Consider the following 20,168-nt stretch of genomic DNA (forward strand, 5'->3'; position numbering starts at 1 on the left):
TGCGACGTGCGATTTGTTGATTTTTTAAACTTACTGTTGAGAAGTTACAGGATATTTTCAGTTTTTCATAGCTGGGAGGCATTTTTTCATATAATCACAGATCCACAATTCTAAAAAAAATATAAAGTAATGTTTTGGGCTTATTTTAAAGATTCGGATGGTTATCGTAATTTTGAAAGTAAAAAGTAAACTTGAATCATAAACCAATTCTGAGAAAAAACGTGTTCCTAATAAACCCGCATCTTGAAAAGTATGGGGTAAATATGAACAATTCTTTGTGCGTGGGCGGAAATTTTTTTCAACATAAAATCATAAAACACCACATGGAGCATCAATTATCAAACGTAAAACATCCAAAACCAATATTTTATCTCCATTTACATTGACGAGAGAGTCAATTGATTAGACACGTCTCAAAACGATGTTCGTTTCTCAGAGACATAAATTTTGTTAATAAATGTAACTACAAAACTTATACAGTTAGGTTTGCAAGTTATAAATGTAACTTCTCAATAGCATGACAGACCAGGGCCGTAGGAAGAACCGGCTCATGGGGGGGGTTTGACGACAAATTTTTTTCAAAGAAAATTTTTGTTTGAACAATGCATGCACCAGTAACTGAAAATGTATATGTACTGAGTACAAATTATTCAGATTAAAGTTGCCAAGTTTCTCAATGACTGGTGTGCCAACTGCATCGTTGATAAAAGTCGCGAGTGATACAATGATGTAGAAACGACTATAATTTAAACAAAAACAAAAAGGATTTTAAACGCTTCATTAAGAAAAAAACTTTTTTTACTCATTTAAATTAGCAAGCAAGTTCTTTCGAACCACAAGCATATCGATTTTAGACATGGGTAAAAATGTATCAAATATTCTGAAATAAATGAAAAAATTAGGGTTACGGTTCAAATAAGGTATATTTTCTACTCTTGAAAACTCGATTAAAATTTAAGATTTTAGTTGGAACCTTTGATTTCAAAGAATCTGCTATATGTGTTAATAATGTTAAATAAAATATCCAGCTGAATTTTTACCTGAGGATAAAAGACAAGTTAAAAATTATCATTTATTATTATTTATTTAAATCCTGTGATTAAAGTTGTCAAAATTGAAATAAAGATTTTTCAAAAAAAAATCTTTGAAATGAATCTAGATCTTATCTTTTAAATGTGACTTTCATCAGGTTTGTGTTTCTAAACTGACTTTGATTGAATTCAAAACTTTAATTTAATATAGTTTTAAGTTTAATAATTTCTTTTAATTTGAATCCTTAATTAAATTCTTACATTGATATTTAAAAATTGAATATAAAACTTAAATTTGAGCTTAATTGAATGCCAATCTTGAATTTTTGGGCCAAGTCTGAATTCTGCATTATGAACCTAATTTCAAAACCTGAATCTTAATTCCAGATAAGAAATCCTATGAATTTAAAATTAAAAAAGTGAAATTTGTACAGAACCTTTAGCCAGAAAAATCTCTTATGATTTTGAATTTGTGGTTTTCAATATGATTATTGATTGTGAATGATGAAATTTGTTTCACATTTTTCAATTCTGGACTCATGAATTTTTCTTATGTTGCAACTCCACATATAAATTAAGGATTAAAATTTCAGATCTAAATCTTAAAAATTGTTTGAATTTTGTAAACTGAAACTGATCCAAAATTTTTCTTTTCTTTATTTTAAGAAACTTTCAGCCTTTGGCTGGTTCGTCTCTGAGATCCAAACAAGAACAATATACTGGATATCTACTAGATATTTTTCCGCAAGTTTCCGGGCTGGGCAAATTCAGACAATTTTATCTCTAAACCTGGTGAAATAAGGGCATATTTTTTTAAAATTTTTCCCAAAAGCCAGCCAATATGCTGGCAAATTTCAGATTTATTCTATTATAATCAAGATGAAAAACACGTCGAAAACTGTTTTTATATTATCGAAACACATCAGCCGATTCAGAATCATACTAAGGCTGCGTAAAAATTGTTTATGTTTATTTTGACAAAATTTGTTTAAAAAAATGATTTGAACGCTTTATACATAATTCTAAGAACTCATTTGAAATTTTCGTTTGATTATGAAAATAGTGAGAATATCTGGTCAAAATCCGGACAATCCGGTAAGCTTAGTCAAACTTTGGTGGGATTCAATACTTGGGACTCAATTACTATCAACTAGTGAGACATTTTTTGAAAAACTGTTGTAGAATTGTGGTCTTGGAATGAGATTTCAAGGTTTTGAAGTTGAGATTGTAACACTATTGTTACTCTTGAATTATTTTATTTGTTCATCAAAATTTGATTGGAAATGTCAAATTTTATGCTTAGAAAAAAAAAATTACTTGGCATTTTTGGACCTTCATGGGGGGGGGGGGGGGGGGGTTTAACCCCCAAACCCCCCCCCCCCCCCCCGTTCCTACGGCCATGTGACAGACTATCACATTTTATCAGTTTTAAGACCCTTCTATGACCCTAACTACGCTTACGGCGTTTGTTCGGATCTACCCATTGTTCATAATTACCCCACTTAGCCCTACTTTAAAAGTTTTATATGGGCTGAATCAGGCCCGTGCAAAGGACCCGTCCATAGGGGGGGTTTTCGAAATTCAAATTTATCTAAAAATAATAACAACCCCACAAATACACAATAAACAAGGAAATGGATTTCTAACATCATTCTCTTACTCATAATTATCACAAAAACTCAAAATATAATAAATTTACTGATGAAATAATTCAAAACTTTCAAAACAAATCACAATGAAAATTTCAAATCAATAATATTTTGATAAATTCTTCAAAATTACCTCTGTTTCTTATGCTGAACTATAAATTTGCTTCAATACAATTTCTCAACAGTCTATTTTTAAAATTTGAAATAATTATTCACAAAACACAGATTTTAAATATATGTCAGATCAGGTATGAAATTAACCATGATTAATTTTAAGGCAAATAATTATATTTGTTTTTTATTATTCATCCAAATTTACAATTACTTTATTCATTTCCTACTGAAGGGTTTATTGGAAAATTACACTGTAGTGTTCGAGTTTTTAAAAAAAATTAACGCGATTTGAAATATTATTTTATTTATTTACATAGTATTCCGTCTCACGACATAACTTGACGAACATAATTCCTAAAATTCACTCGGTTCATAGCAACCGTTCTCCAATTTCTCGGGCACCCCACGTTCGCCAGATCACGCTCCACTTGGTCTAACCACCTCGCTCGTTGCGCCCCCGCTCGTCTTGTTCCTACCGGATTCGTAGCAAACACCTGTTTTGCAGGACAGTCGTCCGGCATTCTCGCAACATGTCCCGCCCAGCGTATCCGGCCAGCCTTCACCACCTTCTGGATACTGGGTTCGCCGTAACGGCGCGCGAGCTCGTGGTTCATCCTTCGCCTCCACACTCCGTTCTCCTGTACGCCGCCAAAGATGGTTCTTAACACTCGTCGCTCAAATACTCCGAGTGTACGCAGGTCCTCCTCGAGCAATATCCATGTCTCGTGCCCGTAGAGAACAACCGGTCTAATGAGCGTCATATACAGGTTACACTTCGTGCGAGGGCTAAGTCTTCTCGACCGCAGTTGCTTGTGGAGTCCATAGTAGGCACGACTTCCGCTGATAATTCGCCTCCGGATCTCACGGCTGGTGTCATTGTCTGCGGTCACCAGTGAGCCGAGATAGACAAAGTCTTCGACTATCTCCAGCTCGTCGCCGTCGATCGTGACCTTATTATTACTGGACAAGCGGGTTCGGTCGGTCTCGGATCCGCAGGCCAGCATGTACTTCGTCTTGGACGTATTAATCATCAACCCAATCCTTCCTGCTTCGCGTTTCAGTTTGCGGTAGATCTCCTCCACCGCCGCAGATGATCTGCCGACTATATCAATGTCATCGGCAAAGCAGATAAGTTGACTGGATCTGTTGAAAATCGTGCCCCGCATTTCGCCCACCGCTCGTCGAATAACACCTTCTAGCGCCACGTTGAACATCATGCAGGATAGACCATCACCTTGTCGAAGCCCCCTGCGCGATTCGAATGAACTCGACAATTCACCCGAAATCCGCACACAGCACTGCGTTCCATCCATCGTCGCCTTGATCAGTCTGATCAGCTTCCCGGAAAAGCCGTTCTCGTCCATGATTTTCCATAGCTCGTTACGGTCGATCGTGTCGTATGCGGCTTTGAAGTCGATGAATAGATGATGCGTAGGGACTTGGTGTTCACGGCATTTTTGGAGGATTTGCCGCAATGTGAATATCTGGTCCGTCGTAGACCGTCCCTCCATGAAGCCGGCCTGATGACTTCCCACGAATCTGTTTGCTTGTGGCGTTAGGCGGCGGAGTAGGATTCGGGACAACACTTTGTAGGCGACATTGAGGACAGTGATCGCTCGGTAGTTCTCACAGTCCAATTTGTCGCCCTTCTTGTAGATGGGGCATATTACCCCCTCCTTCCACTCAGCTACGATGCCATCCTTCCCAGCCGACTTGTTTCCATTCAGCTGGCGAATGGCTTCCTTAACCTTCCAAAGCCGTTCGCTAAATATCCGTTTCGGGGAAATATGCGTTGTAATTTGATTTCGTTCTCCTGGCTGTAAATGTTAACCGATTTTGATGATATTATATTCATTGTGTAGGTAATTTATTCTAATTACTCAACATTTCAAAATAAAGTCGATATATATTACCAGGTTTTCAGAAACGGGTTCAGAAAGTTAAAAGTCCGAAAAATCAATTTTATTTTTAAAATACTCATAACTTCTGACAGCTTTTTTGTATTTAATTATTTCATTGATGTTTGAAATTGTCAAGAATCCATCTATCCGACAGTGTATAGATATGTTGGGGTCCAATGAAAGTTTTTACCGCTATGACAGATCTTCCGGTAGAAAAAATTCTTACTTAAAAAAAACGACATCCAGTTTTGGCTTTGCTTAGCTGTATTTCATTTCTCAATGAACCGATTTTAAAAACTCAAATTTTAATTTTTTGGCGTTAATTTGATCATTATTTTTATAGAACATACTTGGTCTGTCAAAACTACCAGTTCATCAGTATATTGGAATGATGATAAAGATGTTTGAAATGTGCGCTTCGGGTCATATTGACCCGAACGGCTTTGGAGGGTTAACTTCACTCATCGTTGGGAGTGGCTCCTCTTCGTCGTTGGCTACGCCGGCGATGTACCTTCCCCCACCGTCTTGATCTCCTGCATGTGCGCCGTTCAGGTGTTCATCGAAGTGCTGCTTCCACCTTTTGATCACCTCACGATTGTCCGTCAGGATACCCCCGTCCTTATCCCGGCACATTTCGGCTTGCGGCACGAAGCCTTTGCGGGATGCGTTGAGTTTCTGATAGAACTTTCGTGTTTCTTGGGAACGATGCAGCTGCTCCAGCTCCTGGAGCTCCTCCTCCTCCAGGCGGCGCTTTTTCTCCTGGAAAAGTCGGACTCGCTGCCTCTTCCGCTGTCGGTGATTTTCCACATTTCGACGGGTGTCTCTTTGCACTACTGCCGCCCGCGCGGCATTTTCTTCGTCCATCACCCTCCTACACTCCTCGTCGAACCAGTCGTTCCGTCGAGATCGCTCCACATAACCGATGACGTTCTCTGCAGCACTGTTGATGGCTGTTTTGATGGTATCCCAACAGTCCTCGAGAGGGGCTTCGTCAAGCTCGCCCTCTGCCGGCAGCGCTGCTTCGACCGATTGCGCGTAGTCTGCCGCGACCTCAGGTTGCTTCAGTCGCGCGATATTTAACCGAGGCGGGCGCCGGTTTCGCGTGTTGTTCACTACGGAGAGTTTTGGGCGCATCTTCACCATCACCAGATAATGGTCCGACTCGATGTTGGCGCCCCGACAGGATCTGACGTCGATGATGTCCAAAAAGTGCCGGCTGTCGATAAAAACGTGGTCGATCTGTGATTGCGTTTGGTACGGTGATCTCCAGGTGTACTTGTGTGGGAGGCGGTGCTGAAAAAAGGTACTACGTACGGCCATTCGTTTGGAGGCGGCGAAATCAATAAGTCTAAGGCCGTTTTCGTTGGTCAGCTGGTGCGCGCTGAACCTTCCAATTGTCGGTTTAAATTCCTCCTCCTGGCCGACCTGAGCATTGAAATCCCCGATGACGATCTTGATATCATGTTTTGGGCAACGGTCGTATTCACGCTCCAGCTGCGCGTAGAATTCGTCTTTGTCGTCACCGGTACTTCCGAGGTGAGGGCTGTGCACGTTGATGATGCTGATGTTGAAGAACCGGCCCTTGATTCTCAACCGGCACATTCGTGAGTTGATCGGCCACCACCCGATCACGCGCTTTTGCATCTTTCCCATCACTATAAAAGCTGTTCCAAGCTCGTGTGTGCTGCCGCAGCTCTGGTAGATGGCACGACCATCTGGATACGTTCGTACCGTGGAGCCCTTCCAGCATACCTCCTGCAGCGCTACGATGTCGAATTTGCGGCTCTTCAATTCGTTGGAGAGCACGTGGGTACTGCCCCCAAAATTTAGAGATCGGCAGTTCCATGTTCCGATTTGAAATATGAATTTTTGATTAGGAAAAAAAATAAAGATTTTTGTTTTTAGAACACCAAAAATTCAAAATTTCAAAACATAGACAAACATATCAAAAATATGTCCAAAGTTTTAAATAGTTTGACTTTAAAATTCGGTAAATTTGTTCAAGAATTGAAAAAAAAAAAACTGCTGTACTGTAAAATTCGATAAGTCCATTTGAAAATTAAAACAAACTATGAAGTTTGAAAAGATAAGCTTTTCACCATTTTAGAAGTATTTTTTCAATAAACACGTCTTATAGTCATGAAAATTTATTTACATAATTTAAATGATTACTCAAGGGAAAAGCTTTTTGGTGCGTATGTTTTGATTATTGATTTGGTTGATTTTAGCGTACTGAATTCGAATCTTTTATATTTTATCACTTTAGGTTCTGGTAATATGGGGTTTTAAATGTGACAGTTTTGAGTCAAATCAATTATTTCTAACATACATTTTTTTAAATTTTGATTTTGTTTATTATATTTCATTCTAAAATTATTCCTTAATTTTTTGATGATGATGATGCATGATCTAAAAAAGTATAATAAAACAGATTTGAAAATTTGGATGCATATCATTAGGTATATAAGTATTTATAACATTACTGCAGAAAGTAAAAAAAACTTGATTGCATTTAACAAATTTGTTGGAACATGTAAAACGATTAGATTTATGCCTTAAAAATATTTATAATTCAATTTGATTCATAATTTCGATCAATATTCGTTTTATGAGGATAAGTAAACAAATAGAAATCTTTTATAACTTTTTTCGCGGAACTTAAAATAACTTGACGTTTTGAGAAAAGTTGATAATTGATTCAAATCTTTTATACAAAAATGTTATGTTTTTAATTTAGAGTTTTTTTTTAGAAAACGGCTGAATTTAAATCATTTTAACCTATTTTTAAAATTTATTTCAATAACAAAAACTGATATAAAAATTGCATATTGAGATTCAGGTCACCTAAACAAGACAAAATTACGTTTCAAATTCATTGCACCTTGCAAAAATGTTAATTTTGTGGCCTTGTGTTATTTATTAAAAAAAATTTAAATCAAAATTTTTAGTCATAAAGTAGAGGATATGAGATTTAAGATTTGTTTTGCTTATTTTGCGGACCATCGGGGGAGGTAAACGTCTGTTATCTACATGGCGTCCAACTTGTCGATTTTTGAAATTTGTATTCGATGAATTACTTTTGAAGTTAAAATGGCTCGTTTCAAACTCTGCTCTTGTTTCGTTACACTTCCTAATAAAAACCCATTCTAAAGACGAGGTAGAGGTTTCGTACGTCAAGTTTAGAGTTTTAATACAAAAAGTTTATTGAATTGCGAATTGATTGACAATTAGATATTATTTTTAATTCCTGAACGTCATATAGGGTTGTAAAATTAAGTGGTTAAAGTCTAAATTCCGCCGGAGGCGAGCCAAATTTTTGACTTGCTTGTTAACACTTATTTTTAAACACCTTCTAAGATTGCGGGCTTGTGATATAGCTCAGTTGGCAAGTCTGTTGTCTCCTGAGCCGATGTCCGCGAGTTCGAGCCCAAGAGTAAACATCGAACACAGTTGTACCGGATAGTTTTTCAATAACGATCCGCCAACTGCAACGTTGATAAAGTCGCGAATGCCATAAAGATGGTAAAACGACTATAATCGAAACAAAAAAAAAAAAACCTTCTAAGATCAAGTATTTCCCGATAATACGGGAAAGATTTTATTCGAAAAAATCTTCATGAAGGGGGGGGGGGGGGGTTAAACCCCTAACCCCCTCCCCCCCCCCGTTCACACGGCCTTGGGCTGAATAAATTTTCTTGTGTGCATTTCATCTATTTTACGAAGAAGAAAAATCACGCTTCATGTTTCCTCCGTAATGTTAGCTAATGTTTTGTGATTATTCTCAAATCTAACAATCTGAGTTTTTCTTGGTACATTTTCGTACCTGAAAATTATCAATTTTTCAAAGGTGATGGAATGTATAAGAGTAACATGAGGCATCTAAGAAAAAAAGAACATAAGCCGTAAATATCATGCAACAGATTAAACAGATTACATTGATTATTCGTCGAACAAATCATCACAGTTATACGAAACCACATTACTCAGCTTTTAATTTTTGTGTTGGTAATTTCTTCTGTAATGTTAATATTTAGCTTTGAATATTTGATTTTTTGACTAAGTTGCAGGCCTTTTCAAATTTTTAGGGAACCAATTCAAAACAATCTGCTATCAAATACAATAAAGCACATTTTTAAAATAGATACTGTCAAACGGGGCATGAGCAACAGCGGGGTTAGATGCAACATTTATGTACCACAGCACTTGTTCAATTTTTATTTTAATATGATGTTAATTGGGTATCATTTAATGATAACAAAATGATGATGACTAGAAATTTAAAAATAAGAGCAATACATGTCCAAATTTTAACATTTTTCTATGCCGTAAAAAACTATACTCAGTATGACAGATTGGCTTAATGAAATACATTACAAACTTTTTATAAGTTTTAATATCCAATACCAACACTGCTGATGTAAAAAAATTTCAGACAACCTTATTTTTTTCAAATCAATTTTTCATAATTCAGATACCTCCGTACCCTGGGTTCCCATGGGTCACGGCGGCGGTGTGCATGCGTGTGATAATGATGGTTTACTGTCATTGTTCTGACAGGGTCGTTGCACAGATCTTGTCAAGCATGGATCATAATATGATTCAAATTAGAAGGCGTGATGGACACCTTTATTTAAATGAAATTAGCGGTAGGTTCAATGGTGTCCAAATTTTTCATGATCCATGCTGATAAGATAAATGGGAGTTGAAACACTTGCCCTCCCTTCCGTTGAACAATGGGAAACTTTTGTAGTGAAAATATCACAAATTGCCGTCATTAAGTGATACTTTTCAATAGGGCCTAATCTGTTTGGTAAGGTAGTTAGCTAGTTTAGTTTCATAGAATCAGGATGTTTCAAGTATTTTTAGTTTAGGTATAGGTAATGGTATTCGCCTCCCCAATGCTCTAGAAAGTGTGCATTTGCGGTTTATGAATTTCGTTGGCTTATTCTTAAATCAAGCATTTTACAAGAACTAGAGGCTTATTGGACGGGAATGCTGTTTTGACAAATATGATATTTCAGTTTGTAATACACTTTCGACATTTGTTTTTATTCAATTTTTTACTTTTGGTAGATTTATACATTTTACGGTTAGGATTAAAATTCATAAATCGAAGGTAAAAATAGAAAATATGATTTCGATAAGCAAGAATGAGTAGATAGTTCAGATAATTTATTTCGGGCATTTAAAAACAGGCACACGGTTTATTTGAATTGAACCCCTATCGTGTAGATTGAGTATTATAGTTTGTTAGAAAGTTGACCACAATTAGTGATGAGGTTTTAACGAACAGCACTGTTATTTTCCTGTTCCGTTGATAAGTTGACGATACCAATAAAGGTTTTGCTATTGAAGCTTATAATTCATTGTTTGATGAGTTTAAGAGACAACTTTTCTAGATTCTGTTTCTAAGATATCCTAATTGAGTTATCGAATAACCGTGTAGTCGCGTAGAATCAATCACTTCGATATATCTTTTACTTAGCAAATCTATGATTATTTTTAAATCAAACTAGTAAGAATACAAATTTATCGATACGAGTAAGGTAGATGACAGGTAGGGAAAATTCAACTACGGTAAGATAGTGAACCCTTCTGACAATGATATCGAGGCGTTAGCATATGATATTATATTATTTGATACCATACTGCTATTGCCCGGTTGAGTTGAAGGTTAGGTTAACTCGAAGTTCATATGGGGCCCACCAACCGTCCTAGTCCGTCGAGCACTATCTTAACGTTTCCCTAAACTGGTGCTTCAGAACCCTCGGGCTCTGTTGCCGCTATCCTTTTCTAAGCTATTCTACTCTCATTTAAAATTTTCCTCTTCTGTCCCCGTTCTGTTTTTCCTTTCCGGGTCGGCCAGGCGCTCATAAACCCATAAACAAAAAAAAAACAACATTTTTCATAATTCAGATACCTGTTAGCGGTAAAATGTAACAAAATGCATATTAAAAGTGACACCTTATAAATCTCGTTTCCATATGCTGGAATATGATTGTTTTGCCTTTTGTTATAACTAAAATTTCATCACTCATTCTCATGATTTCAGCTAGTTGAATTTTTATATGTATTTTTAACCCTCAAGTGTATGCAGCACATTATAAAAGGTTGTCAGAAATAAACTTGAAAAACAAGTTTCTATTTCCTTCCGATTTTTCCGAGCTTTGAGTTCCGAATTCCGTGTTTATTGATAACATGATAGCTGAATTCTGAGCCTGTGTTCTGAAAGCTGTGTTCTGAATTCTGAGACCTTGTTCACAATTCCGGGTTTTGAATTCAAGTTCTAAGATTCCTTAGTTTTGAGATCTGGAATTCTAGATGACTACTGAACTCTGAGTACTGAGCCCTGAATTAAGAACACAGGATTATGGGTCCTGAATGTTGAGTTCTGACTTCCGAGTTATGACTTCAGAGTTTCTGAGTTTCTGTGTTTTGAGTTTTGAGTTTTCAATCCTGATTTCAGAGTTCTGTATTCTGAAATTTTATTGTGCAGTTCGAATTGCGAACTCATAACTCATCCCATTTTTCCTCTTCAAATCTGAGATCGACCTTATGAACTTGAACTGAACTCATCTTGTGTATGTTGAACTGAAAGCACTAAACGAGTTCATTTTGAGTTCGAGTGCCGAACTGCATTTTTAGTATAGCTATCGAATAAAGGCAGGAAAAAAGTTATGTCTGTTAGACAGAACCTAGTTATGAGATTGCCTAGCCAAACTCAAAGTTGACGGCTGCTGTTTTGAACCAAAACAACTTAACTTCGAGTATGAAAACATGAGGGTTTTTGGGAAGAATGACAGCTTGCTGTCAAATTCCTTTCAAAAACAATGTTAAAAGGACCATGTGAGCTTTAAGCACAGAGTATTGAACTTAGAGTTTAAAGTTCCGCTTTATGAGTTCTGATTCTTGAATTTGATTTTCTACGTTTTGAGTTTAGAGTTCTGAATTCTGAGCTTTGAGTTCTGATATTGAGCACTGATTATTGAATTTTGAGACCTTAATTTGGCAAATATAGCGAACTGAGTTCTAAGCTATTAGTTAAGGGTTCTGGATGTTGAGAGTTCTGAATTCAAAGTTTTGAGTTGAATTAGAGCTCTGTTATTTGTTGTTTTAGTTCTGAATCCTTTGTTGTGAGTTTTAACATTTTTGATATTAACCCTGATAAACTTTGTAAGTTCAGAAGTTCGTGAACTTGAGTTCCAATTTGTTATTTCCGAGCTCTGAGTTTTGAGTTCTGAGTTCTAAATTCTTAAAAGTGTGTTTTTTTTGTAACGTCTTTATTTGAAACGGCTCATACCTTTAGGCTTTAAGGAGCCAAACTCGTTTTGTTTGCTTACAATTATGTGCTTAAATCTAGTTCATCACTTTTTATTAGAATAGAAAAGAAATAGATAGGGAAATATGAAAATAATAAGAATTATAGACGAAGATCAATAGCTTTTAGGAAAAGGTTTATTTCGAACATGTAGTCCAAGTCTATCACGGCCAGCACATCTCTCACTGCTGGTTTTCCTCACTGCTCACATAGGCTGATTTTCACATTGGCTTTAATAGTGTGTTGATTTTCATGACGAAAGCTAAATTTTGATTTATGGTTTCTGAGCTCCGAGTTCTGAGGTCAAAGTTCTATTCAAAAGCTTAGAGATCTTAGTTCCAAGTACTAAGTTCTGAATTCTGAGTTCAAGTTCAGAATGTTTAGTTTCGAGTTCTGAGTTCAGAGTTCTGAGGTCTGAGTTTTGAGTTATGAGTTTCGGGCACTCAGTTCTGAGTCCTGAGTTCTAAAATTTAAGTATTTTGGTTCTCAGTTTTGAGTAGCAAGTTTTTAATTTTGATTTTAAGCTTGTGTTAATGAGCTTTGAGCTCTAAATTTTATTTTCCGATTCATGTTGAGCATGTTGAATATATCTGTGTCTTTTTTTATCTATTAATTGACTATTAAGTTATTTTGATGCAACAGCTTTCCAGCATCATGAATTGGTTTTGATTGTCTTCTCTGTCAATGATTTTAGCTCTACCAATGTTTAACAGTTGCATAGATTAACTTTAATATCGTCAAAGCTAAAATCATTGACAAACTCATGATGCTGGTAGTCAAAATTCGAGATTTAACTCTTATAGCAAAGGAATTTACCTCAATTATGTGTTGGAGCTTCAAAGATTGGCAGGAATTCAATGTTGAAACTGATCAAGCTGCTACGGAACTGTTGGTAGCTTTAGAATGAAGTGTGAAAAATTGTGGTCTTCAGAAAAAAAAATGATGAACGACCAATTCTTGGAACAGACACTCACAAAACCTTTCCAAATTACCCACGAACTCTGAGTATAAAATATCCCGGCACCCTAAGAACAAATTACGGATGGAGATTGGAACATCAAAGGCAACAGCTCGCAGTTAGACCCAGCTGGGGATTAATTTGAAAAAAGAAAACTAAAATAATCTCACCTCTTTCACAGCGCGAAGGATTCCAGCGACGAAGGTTGACGTTGAGGTTGCAAAGTGGATGGAAAAATAGCCGGTGCCAATCCACCAGCTAGTAGTGTGTTTGGTGAAAAATAATAGCAAGACCTAACGAGCAAAGTGCCATGTCGTTTGTCCTGCTGCAGTGAAGTGAACGAGAAATATGTGAGCGGTAAAATGTTGACACACACGTGTTGAAGTGTGTTCGAATGCTGGGGTAGGTGCTAACTAAGCCAAAGCTAGAGCAGATGCAGCAACAGCAAGTCCATCAGTAACGTGCAGTGGGGGCTTTGCGCCAGTATTAGAAGAGTGATCATCATTTTCCGCGCCCGGATGAAAGACTAGCTGCCTGCCAGCCATGGATGGATGTGATGTGATTTGTCTGGATTCGGACGAGGAAGGTGAAAATGGTGAGTGAAAATAACCTATACCTTTATACCTCTAGCACTTGTTTTTGACCTAACATAACGATGCGACATAAATAAGTTGTGGCTAGTCTAGTGACATAATCTGGAAAAAGATTTTAAAAGATTTTATAAACTACAATATTTTTCAAAATTTGTAATGCATGAATTGCTGTAAAGAGTATTTCATGAATATTATTGTCTACAGCAGTGGTTTTCAAACTTTTTTTCCTTCACCGCTCCCTTTTGATAAATTTTCAAGATCAATTAATTTTTGAAAAATCTTTATGAAGACTGCTAATTGACATCGTTGCAAAATCATAAGCTTTTGAAACTTTGTTGTAATATAATTTGAAACGATCAATGAAGCACATTTAAAAATTGTTGTAATTGAAATGAAAAGACCGAAAAGTCAACGCATAACCATCAATTGTAGCAAGACAAAACTAAAAATTCATTCAAAATCAAATTGCTTCAAACCCCAAGACTTAAATTAGGAAATTAGAAATTTTCCAGGACAAATAATTAGCGTTGAAAACAAAAAAGTATATGTATCTAATAACAAACTGCCAATCTTAATTTTGGTAATCACGATTCTTCACTTATTTAATAAGCCTTTTATTATGCAAAAAATGATTGAAATTAATTCGATGAAAAAGCATAAAAAATACATAGTATTTTTTCTTGATATAATAAATTTAAAGCTTTTTTTTGGGACAATTGTAGACTAAACTTGAATACTGTTTCCTTCAAGAGTCTAAAAATTATACATATGTTCCAAGAACTTCATTTCGACAATCAAGAGACAATCGAAGAACTTTTGATGTTTGATAATGAATTCATTTAATTATTGATTGAATTAAAAACCAACAAATCAGTTTCTTTGGCTGATAAGCATTCTTCTTTTTCATTTAAAAATCTCTGATCAAATCTGTGACACCTTTAAGCTTTTTAGTACAATCCAAAATAAACTTACAAAACCTGATCAATATACAGAAACCTGTAACAATTAAAAAAAAATCTGTCAATGATTGTGACTTACAGAGCCAAAACCGTGCTTCTCAACTCTGTAAGTTTACAGATATTGTCCCTAACCTGGCTTAATTTGGTTTTCGGAGCTCTTCAAAATCGTTTTATTAATTTGCATTGAACGAACTCGTTGTCATTTCAATTCTAAGTTGTTCCGTTATTTGTAAAAATGTGAATTTAAAAATGACCTCACCGCCCCCTGAGCCCTTCCAACGCCCCCCAAATTTAAAAGTTGAGTTCACCGCCCTGCTAGAAGCTCTCAACGCCCCAAGGGGGTGGTAGGGACCAATTTGAAAACCACTGGTCTACAGTATTCATATTTCTTTTGAAACACTTATATATATTTTAAGAATATCTCTTCACAAAACTTTCTTTGGGGTCATTGTACTAAGAGTTCTCTAGAGTTCTATGAAACTTGAAATGTATAGATTCTAAATGTCAAATTCATTAATACCATTTTATAGTTTTTTTTTTTGTTTCGATTAATGTCGTTTTACTGTCTTGATGGCATTCTGGACTTTTTTTTTAAACTTTTTCGGTACGACTGTGATCGATGTTTATTCTTGGGCTTGAATTCGCAAAAATTGGCTCTGGAGACAACTGAGAGTTAAAAAAAATTTGCTTTAAGAAAACTTATTGAACAGCTGAGCAACATGCAGATAAACATACGGGAGATTTCTTGTTTACATCAATCTTTTTGGAAATATTTAGCTGCTCGTCGTCTATTACAGATCCTAATAGCATGTATTTCCAAATGTTCATGCTCCAAAAATTAGAACGAAACTTGATCTTGTTTAAAGATGTAGCATTTTTGTGGAACAAAAAATAGATGTTTCTAAAGTTGGATGAAGTTTAATCCTTCATTAAATGAAATTTGATCCTTTACTCGGAAAACCTTAACCCTTGGCTTCAATCAGTCAAAATCGAAAGATAAAAGTTCCAGTTATGTTGACAAGCAAACATTAAAATAATAAGAAAATAAACCAGCCGGGCCCACTGTGGAGCAGAGAACGCAGAGACGTCAGGATCAAATATAATAAATAAAAATTGTCCATCCTTCAGTTGCTGGACATAAGTAATTTTGTACACAGAAGTCAAAAAAATAATCTGAATCATGAAAATGCGTTGAAGAATTAAAAGTACTAAACCTGCTGGGTTTATTCAAGCTATCTGTAAAAGCTAAGTTTTTTATGTCCTTGATTTCTGTATACCCTCATTTCAGGTCATCGGCCAAGGTTGAAGCGCCTTTACTCGCTCTTAAAAAAAAGAACAAAAAAAAGCTATTAGTGATACACATAACTTTTCCAGGTCTGTCGAGAACCCGAAAGGTTATTTTTGCTTCAGGTACAAATCCATCTGACTTAACCAATTCCTTGTATGTTTAATAAAAAAAACAAACAATAATAAATTTACACAAACTTCTTAAGCTTATATTAGTTTTTAAATATTTACTGTTATTTTTGACATAAAAAAATCGAATCTGCTGACAAAAGGCAATTGCATTTTTTTAAAGAACTTTATAAATCTGATAAAGTTAGGATTTTGTAGAAACCATAAATTTAATACACTACGAATAAATTTGGTAGTTCAATATTGATCATGCATTGTAAATAAGTCATCGGGGATCTCAATGGGGCTTGTCGGCAAGCGCCTGCAAATATCGACCGCTTGATGTGAGTTTGAAGTTCCCTCTCAGTGGGGAGAGGGAATCTGTTTAAAGAGAGAAAATTTTCTCCTTTTTATTTTGATTTTGGTTTTCCATTTTGATTGTACACATAGTAGCCATCGGAAAAATGCACGTTTAAAAGTTTTCTGTAGAATCAAAATGTATTTATCTAACTGCGGATATGAGATGCCGAACGATATTACAAACAATCAGCACACATTTTATTTCAAAAATTTCCTTGATATTGTACAGATTTTTTGAGAATCAATTACAAATGTAAAATTTATGGTCAACAAAGAAAAAGTTTCAGCTTTCCAAGTAAAAGAAATGCTATTAATTCAGTGTTGCTACAGTTTCACATACTTATTTGATAACACTCTGTTAGAGGTAAAGCGGATAAACGCTTTAATCCCTTCTCACTGAGCGTAGTTAATATTCAAAATCAATCCGTCTGCCATTTAAGTCTCTTGCTTATAATTTACTCAAGCTCAATAACTTCCAAATGCACCCCTCCCAGACGACCAAACCGACATAAGCCGTTTAAGCTCCCTTGGTGGAACTCGGAACTCCGTAGAAGCCGCAGCTCAGTTCGGAAAGCCCGGAAACGTTACTTCAAGCATAAATCTGATCATAACACGACTATCCTATCTGGTTTAGAAGTTGAGTACTCAACCCTGTGAAACACTGCCTTTAAACGATACATATTAAACATCGAACGCAACGTAAAGCAAGATCCATCGAGTTTTTGGAAATTTATGAACAGCCGCCGTCTCAAAAATACGATCCCATTTTCTGTATCGTTTCATGGACGCACCTCGAGTAGCATCAGGGAATCGGCTGATTTATTTTCGGAATTCTTCAGCAGTGTTCATAGCTCGTCTTATCCTGATTGCGCTGATACATATTTTGGAACTCTGCCGAACTATGACATCAGGATCTCACAACCCTTATTTACCGATCAGGAAGTGTTAAACGTACTCAGTTCGCTCGATCCATCGAAATGTCCAGGTCCAGATGACATTCCATCGTCATTGGTTTTGAGATTAGCTGTACCTCTTGCAACACCGCTTTGTTTAATTTTCAACCGATCAATCTCAGAAGGTGTTTTTCCTAGCCATTGGAAAATCGCTTCTATATCGCCGATTCATTCTGGGAATGCGCATCGTGTGGAGAACTACCGGCCAATTTCAATTCTCTGCTGTTTTGCAAAGGTGCTTGATGTTTTTATGTACGAAAGGCTCTATTCAGCAGTTACTCCGATACTTGCCGAAGTCCAGCACGGATTTATCCGGAAGAGATCAACGTTGATCAACTTGATGTGCTATGCCAGTAACCTGCATACTGCAACTGATAAAAAACTGCAAGTGGACTCAATATACGTCGACTTCGCCAAGGCCTTCGACAAAGTAGGCCTCATATGGTTTTTTTTTACAAATCGTTTATTTGAAACGGCTCAAACCACTTAGTTTTACGGAGCCAAGGGACCATTATTTTTTGAACAACAGTTGCTTAAGTTTAATTAACAGGAATTTTCGTATTGTTGTCCATATATTCGTTTTATGGATTCAAGATATTGAGTTCGTCGTTCATTATTCAAAACTATGATAGACAAAAAAAAAGGAGAAAAAGGAAAGGGATAGTTAAACGCGTAGATCGATAGATTTAAGATAAAAGTATATTTCGAACATATAGTCTAGGTCAGTGGTCGGCAACCTTTTGAGTCGGAAGAGCCAAAAACTTCAAATTTTTGAAATTTCAGGGTTTGAAAGAGCCACATTCAAGATTTATTGTTTTCGTTCATAATACTAAAAACACAAAATATATGAATGATCAGGAAACATGAGTTCCACAAAAACTATGTTAACACCATTAGAGTTTTTTTTTTCTAAATCCTGAACATTTCTTTTAAATGTTTTTATAATAACCAATAAGAACATGGATTCTCCTCTAAATCGCAAACTCTTGTAACAAGAAAATTTAAAGTTCATATCAAGCTTAAATAAATACTTTGCAAGATGTTAAAGTAAATGATTTGAACATATTAACATAAGAAGAATATTTATAACTTCTTCGGCAAAGAAAAGCTTTACAAATAACACAGTAAAGGGAAAAATAACTTAAAATTATCAAGTTTTTTATGACCTTTCCCCTGTTTTAGCTAATCTTTTTACAAATCAAGTAGTATGAGGGTAAATTCAATTGAAGTTTTGAAGCTGAAATATTTTGATCTCAACTCGCTACATATGTCAAAACAAATATTGAACTTTTAAAATTCATGACGTAAAGCGAACGAGTCGTGCCGCTATCAAGCCTACCCCTTTTCTGAAGAATGAAATTCCATACATTGTAGATTATTTTCAATGCTTTCTAAAGCTCAAATACTTGAAAAAAATTGTGCTTTGACCAGTAAAACTCTGATTTCGTACCCTACATTGAAAATTAGTGATAAATAATAAAGAAACAGCCAATTTTAACTAGCAATATCAGTTCTAGGATACCTACTTTTAAAAGATCAAAACTAAAATAATAAAAATAAATCAACAATGATAAACTCTAAATCAAAAATGGAAGAAAATATTTTGTTCAAAATTTGAAAGCTTTTGGCAAATCTTGGCTACATGCATCAGACTTAAAATTTTAAATGTGTTCAAAGACTCAAAGGTTTATTTTTTTAAATACATACAATTGAATTATAAAAAATAATAGATAGGGGGGTAAAGATCAAAATATTTAGTACAATCATTTAGCCTGTGATTAAGTTTTCATATAGATTTTAAGAATTAATATTCTCAATCATGCTCAAAGCTAATTAAATTTGAATAGATGATAAACTTTTATTTGTAATTCTCAATCCATAGTTTTGGAAATTTGAATTTGAATTCCATGTACCTAGTTACTTTTTTATTCTTTATGTCATGAGTAAGCTTTGCAATTTATTTTTGTACGTATCTGGAATCTGGATATTTGCCATAAAAATGTGTGTAATGTAATGTCTCAAAATTCCAAAAAAACGTGCGAATTAATTTCTTTTAAACAAGTTCAAGATTTGGAATTTAGCAAAAATTATTAGTAATCCGGGAGACAACTAGGCGTAGTATTACCTCGATATCCAGGCAACCGGACAAGATTGGGCATTTCCCAATTTCTAACGAAAATTTGGGCGAGCCCGGTTAAAACAGGGCAATCTTTAAACTTAATGAGGTTTACGTTGTTTAGTAACAAAACAGAAACTATTTAAGCAATACTTTTTCGTAAAAAAATACTTTGATTATCCTGTTATCAACAGCTAAGCTTTTGTGATCGATTGATAAAAAAATATTTAAACAAGCGTTTTGGAAATAAATAAGTTTATTTTAGTTTTTGTTGTTTACAAAAACTTTAATAAAAAATTAATATTAATGATAAATTAAATTCTGATCTCTATGCTGAAGCAAAAAATTGTAAAATTAGACTTAAACAGAATCCAATTTTGCCATTTGGTCATTTCTGCTTGTTCCTAGAACGGATGCAATCTTAAAAGCTATTCTTCTGGACCTATAAATATCCGTGTTCCAGGATACAAGATTCAATTATCTGTAAAGCAATTTTTTTAAATTTTATTTAAAGAATTTTTAATATTTGCGCAGTGAGCCAAAGAGCCACAGCTTTACGTCCGAAGAGCCGCATGCGGCTCGCGAGCCGCAGGTTGCCGACCTATGGTCTAGGTCTACCATAGCCAACACATCCCTCACTGGAACGTAAGGTGGTTTACCTCGGACCCGAAGGGAGTCAATCAAATTTGCTCTGGCGGTAAGATGGTCCTCACACGACCAAACAATATGCTCGATGTCATGGTAACCCTGACCACAACGACACAAATTGCTGCTAGCGAGATTCACACGATAGAGTATCGCGTCTAAGGAATAATGATTGG

At 35.6% G+C, this 20,168-nt stretch overlaps 1 protein-coding gene across 1 annotated transcript in view; it reads left to right on the forward strand.

Moving 5' to 3' along the window:
• Nucleotides 1-20,168, forward strand: part of LOC129751900 (uncharacterized) — a 444,615-nt gene that overhangs the window by 95,199 nt on the left and 329,248 nt on the right. The window contains exon 2 of the mRNA XM_055747666.1: nt 13,153-13,566. Coding sequence (XP_055603641.1) covers nt 13,515-13,566 — 52 coding nt within the window. The 5' untranslated portion in view covers nt 13,153-13,514. The remainder of the gene's footprint in view (nt 1-13,152; nt 13,567-20,168) is intronic.

Source organism: Uranotaenia lowii, chromosome 3, assembly GCF_029784155.1.
Source record: "Uranotaenia lowii strain MFRU-FL chromosome 3, ASM2978415v1, whole genome shotgun sequence".
NCBI classification, from domain to species: domain Eukaryota; kingdom Metazoa; phylum Arthropoda; class Insecta; order Diptera; family Culicidae; genus Uranotaenia; species Uranotaenia lowii.